Source organism: Ctenopharyngodon idella, chromosome 19 (assembly GCF_019924925.1).
Source record: "Ctenopharyngodon idella isolate HZGC_01 chromosome 19, HZGC01, whole genome shotgun sequence".
NCBI classification, from domain to species: Eukaryota; Metazoa; Chordata; class Actinopteri; order Cypriniformes; family Xenocyprididae; genus Ctenopharyngodon; species Ctenopharyngodon idella.
The window spans coordinates 26,811,874-26,816,887 of record NC_067238.1 but is presented as its reverse complement, the minus strand read 5'-3'; the positions used below and the strand labels follow the sequence as shown (position 1 = coordinate 26,816,887).

Here is a 5,014-nt window from a genome sequence, read left to right as displayed (position 1 = left end):
CTCTTGATGTTTAATGTCATGCATTTGTTTTGTGATGTTCTCCTTCATCTCATCTAGGGTGTCTCTCTCTTTCCGTATCTCTGCTAGTGTTATTCTTTGATTTTCTCTTTGTTTTTCAAAATCTTCCTTGGCTTTTGCCAGTTCACTTTTTGTGTTCTCCAGATCATGTTTTTCCTTTTCAAGCATGTCTCTATCAGATTCAATGGCTTTAGTTTTCTTTTCAATATCTGTCTTCATGTCATCCAATACTATGTTTTTTCTTTTTGTCTCCTCAATAAGATTGTTGATTTGTTCTCTCTCTTTCTGGATTTGAGTGGCCATTTCCTCCAGCCTTTGTCTTTCACATTGTGTATCTATTTTGATTTTCTCAATCTCATGTGCTTGTCTTTGCAGGTCAGTTTTCATCTGTTTCATCGACACTTTCTCATTCTCAAAAGATTCTCTATCAAGTTTCAGACTCTCTGAATCTCTGTCTACATTCATTAATTTTTGTTGCAGATCTCCCATGTCTCTCTTTAGCAGTTGTCTGTCATTTTCCAGTAATTCCTTTTCAGCCAATACTGCCTTCATCTGGATCTCAACATCTTCAGACTTCTCTTTCAGTTCAGTCATCATGTTCTGTTTTTCCCTTATCATTGCAGCTCTTTCACCTTCAGTGTTGCTCTTTTCCTTTTCTACTGCACTTTGTTGTTTATGAATCTCTGATTGCAGTTTCTCTAGTTCATCTTGTTTGAGTCTTATTCTCTCTTTTTCCTTTTCAATAACATCTTTTTGTTTGGAGATGTTCGCTCTCATTTGCTCAAGATCGTTTTTCTCTCTTTGTAGATCTGCCAGTGAAGACTCATTTGCAACTTTCATTTCATCCAGGATCTCATTCTTTCTCCTCATATCTTCAGCAAGATGAACAATATCTTCTCTCTCTTTCTGAAGTTCTTCAGCCATCTTTTCCAAACCCTGTTTTTCATTTTGTGTTTCTTCTTTTAGCTTTCTGATATCATCAGCTTCTCTTTGCAGCTCAATCTTCATCTGTTCTAACTTGTTCTTCTCACCTTCAAGCATTTGTTTCTGAAGTGTCATCATCTTTAGGTCTTCTTCCTTTTTGTCTAGTTCCTGTTTCAGTCTCTGAATTTCAGTTTGCATCTGCTCAAATTCATGTTGTTTTTGTCTGATATGTTCCTTTTGATGTTTAATGTCATGCATTTGTCTTGTGATGTTCTCCTTCATCTCATCTAGGGTGTCTCTCTCTTTCTGTATCTCTGATAGAATGATTCTTTGCTTTTCTCTTTGTTTTTCAAGATCTTCCTTGGCTCTTGCAAGTTCACTTTTGGATTTCTCCAGATCATGTTTTTCCTTCTCAAGCCTGTCTCTGTCAGATTGAATGGCTGTAGATTTTTCTTCAACATCTGTCTTCATTTCATCCAAGATCATGTCTTTTCTTTTTGTTTCCTCAATGAGATTGTTGATTTGTTCTCTCTCTTTCTGGAGCTGAGTGGTCATTTCCTCCAGCCTTTGTCTTTCATGTTCTGTCTCTAGTTTGATCTTCTCAATCTCATGTGCTTGTCTTTGCAGGTCAGTTTTCTTCTGTTTCATCAATTCTTTCTCATTCTTAAAAGCTTCTCTCTCAAGTTTCAGACTCTCTGAATCCCTTTCTACATTCATTATTTTTTCTTGCAGATCTCCAACCTCCCTGTTCACTGCAGCTCTTTCACCTTCAATGTTGCTCTTTTCCTTTTCTATTTCACTTTGTTGTTTATGAATCTCTGCTTGCAGTTGCTCTAGTTCATCTTGTTTGAGTCTTATTTTCTCTTTTTCTCTTTCAATATCATCTGTTTGTTTGGAGATGTTCGCTCTCATTTGCGCAAGACTGTTTTTCTCTCTTTGTAGATCTGCCAGTGAAGACTCATTTGCAACTTTCATTTCATGTTGTTTTTGTCTGATTTGTACCTCTTGATGTTTAATGTCATGCATTTGTCTTGTGATGTTCTCCTTCATCTCATCCAGGGTGTCTCTCTCTTTGTCTATCTCTGCTAGTGTTATTCTTTGCTTTTCTCTTTGTTTTTCAAGATCTTCCTTGGCTCTTGCAAGTTCACTTTTTGTTTTCTCCAGATCATGTTTTTCCTTGTCAAGCATGTCTCTATCAGACTGAATGGCTTTAGTTTTCTCTTCAATATCTGTCTTCATTTCATCCAAGACCATGTCTTTTCTTTTTGTCTCATCAATAAGATTGTTGATTTGTTCTCTCTCTTTCTGGAGTTGAGCTGTCATTTCCTCCATCCTTTGTCTTTCATGTTCTGTCTCTAGTTTGATCTTCTCAATCTCATGTGCTTGTCTTTGCAGGTCAGTTTTCTTCTGTTTCATCAATTCTTGCTCATTCTCAAAAGCTTCTCTCTCAAGTTTCAGACTCTCTGAATCTCTTTCTACATTCATTATTTTTTCTTGCAGATCTCCAACCTCCCTGTTCATTGCAGCTCTTTCACTTTCAATAATGATCTTTTCATTTTCCATTTCACTTTGTTGTTTATGGATCTCTGATTGCAGTTTCTCTAGTTCTTCTTGTTTGAGTCTTATTTTCTCTTTCTCATTTTCAATATCATCTGTTTGTTTGGAGATGTTCACTCTCATTTGCTCAAGGTTGTTTTTCTCTCTTTGTAGATCTGCCAGTGAAGACTCATTTGCAACTTTCATTTCATTCATGATCTCATTCTTTCTCTTTGTATCTTCAGCAAGATGAACAATATCTTCTCTCTCTTTCTGCAGTTTTTCAGCCATCTTTTTCAAAGCCTGTTTTTCATTTTGTGTTTCTTCTTTTAGCTTTCTGATGTCATCAGCTTCTCTTTGCAGCTCAATCTTCATCTGTTCTACATCATTCTTCTCATCTTGAATAGCTAGTTTGTGATATCTGAGCCCTTCTATCTCTCTCTTTAAAGCTGCTCTTTTTTCGTCCACGTCAGCCTCATTTGTTTTCAACATTTGGGTCCTTTCCTCAATTAATTCTCTTTCATTATTCAGTTCTACCTTAAAGAAATCCAGTTCAGTCTCCAGTTGGTGTTTTTGTGCTATCATTTCAGACTTCTCTTTCTCAAGATTAGCCTTTTCTTTTGTTGCAAGTTCCATGATTTCATTTACTTTTCTCTGTTCTTGATCTATTTCAGTTTTCTTCTCTTCAAGTTGCTCTTTTTCCATTGTGAGAGCTTTCCTTGTGGCTTCCATTTCTATTTGCTGTCTATAAATCAGAGCTTGGAGTTGTTCAAGTTCAGTCTCTCTCACTCTCATTTGTTCCTTCTCATTTGCAATGTCCTCCTGTTGCTCTGAAATATTGTCTCTGAGTAGAAGAAGCATGTCTCTTTCTTTTTCTATTTCTGCCAGTGTGATCTTGTTCTTTTCTCTTTCTTCAACAAGCTGGTTTTCAAGATCCTCCTTCGCTCTTGCTATATCTGTCACAGTTTTCTTTAGCTCAAGCAAAGCCATTTCCTGCATCTGTTTATTAGACTCATTTGCTTTCCTTTGCATTTCTATTTCCTCAAGCCTGTTTTCTAGACCCACTTTTTTCTTGTCAATTTCCTCAGCAAGGCTATCAACATTGTCTCTATCTTTCTTAAGTTGGGTTGTTGCTTCCTCAAGCTTCTGTCTTTCATTTTGTGTCTCTAGTTTTATCTTTTCGATATTTTCAGCTTCTCTTCTCAGCTCAGCTTTTATTTGTTCAATTTTGTCCTTCTCATCTTCAATCATTTGTTTCTGAAGTTTATTATTTTCCAACCCTTTAACTACATCAAGCTTCATTTGTTCCAAATCATCGATTTCTGCTTTTATCCTTTTTCTGCTGTTGTCAACTTCTTCCTTTTCATCATACAACTCCTTTCTTAGCAGCTCCAACTTTTCACTCTCCTTTTTCAGTCCTTCCCTCAAGTTTACCTCCACTTGTTGTTTTTGATTTATTATTTCTGCTCTTTCCCTCTCAATATCATCCCTCTCCTTTTCTAGATCATCTCTCTGATTCGATATGTTAATTCTCCACTGCTCAAGAACATCCCTCTCTTTCTGTATCTCAGCCAATGTTATCTCATTTTGTCTTTTCTGAGACTCAAGTTGGTTCTTAAGATCTTCTTCGGCTCTAGCTAACTCTGTCTTAGTTTTCTCCAAGTCAAACTTTTCAAGAGCGTCTTGATCAGATTTAAATGTTTGTTTTTGTTTTCTTAGATTTGCTTCCTCTTCTCTGATCCTGGCAACAGAAGTCTCTATATCCTCCTTTTCTTTTTGAAGTTTTATTGCCATTTCCTCAATGTTCTGCCTGTCATTTTCTATGTCTTGCCTTAGTTTTGCAATATTTTCAGTTTCTTGTTGGAGCTCAGCTTTCATCTTTTGCAATTCCTGCTTTTCTTCATCAATTGTTTGTTTATGATAGTTTAAGGTCTGAAACTCCTCAGCTAAGATGGTTCTTTTTTCTTTCATATCCTCTAGATCTATATTCAGTATTTTCCTGCTGTTTTCAATAGATTCTTTTTCTCTGAGAACTTTTTGTCTCATCAGCTCAACTGTTTCACTTTCCCTCTTCAGTTCTATTTGCATATCATTCACTTTTTGTCTTTCTTCCATTATTTCAGTCCTCTCTTTCTTGAGTGCATCCATCACATCATTTAATTCTCTCTTTTGCTTTTCCATTTCAGCCTGTCTTTCATTGAGCTGACTCTTCTCTTTAATGATAATATCCTGAATCTCTTCTGTTTCTTTCTGTTGTGCATAAAGTTGAGACATACGTATATTCAGTTCATTTTCTTGGTGTCTTAAACTGTCTTTCTGTTTTTTAATATCATGTTCCTCTTGTGAGATGTCCATCTTCATTTGTTCAAGAGAATTTCTCTGCTTCTCCATCTCTGACATATCAATATTGTTCTTTTTTCTCATTTCAGCAAGATTTTCTTTTGCTCTAGCTATCTCTGTTTTGCTCTTCTCCACTTCAGACTTCTGCTTTTCTAGCATATCTTTTTCAGTCTCAATGGCTTGCTTTTGTTTTTCT

At 36.1% G+C, this 5,014-nt stretch overlaps 1 protein-coding gene across 14 annotated transcripts in view; it reads right to left on the bottom strand.

Moving 5' to 3' along the window:
* Positions 1-4,977, bottom strand: part of LOC127500979 (nuclear anchorage protein 1-like) — a 33,967-nt gene extending 28,990 nt beyond the window's left edge. For 8 of the 14 annotated variants that reach the window (XM_051872639.1, XM_051872651.1, XM_051872640.1 and 5 more), the window contains exon 1: positions 1,945-4,977. In XM_051872639.1, the coding sequence (XP_051728599.1) occupies positions 1,945-4,977 (3,033 nt within the window). The other 6 variants (XM_051872646.1, XM_051872650.1, XM_051872652.1 and 3 more) reach the window with 3 other exon arrangements.
* Positions 4,978-5,014: the final 37 nt, after the last annotated feature.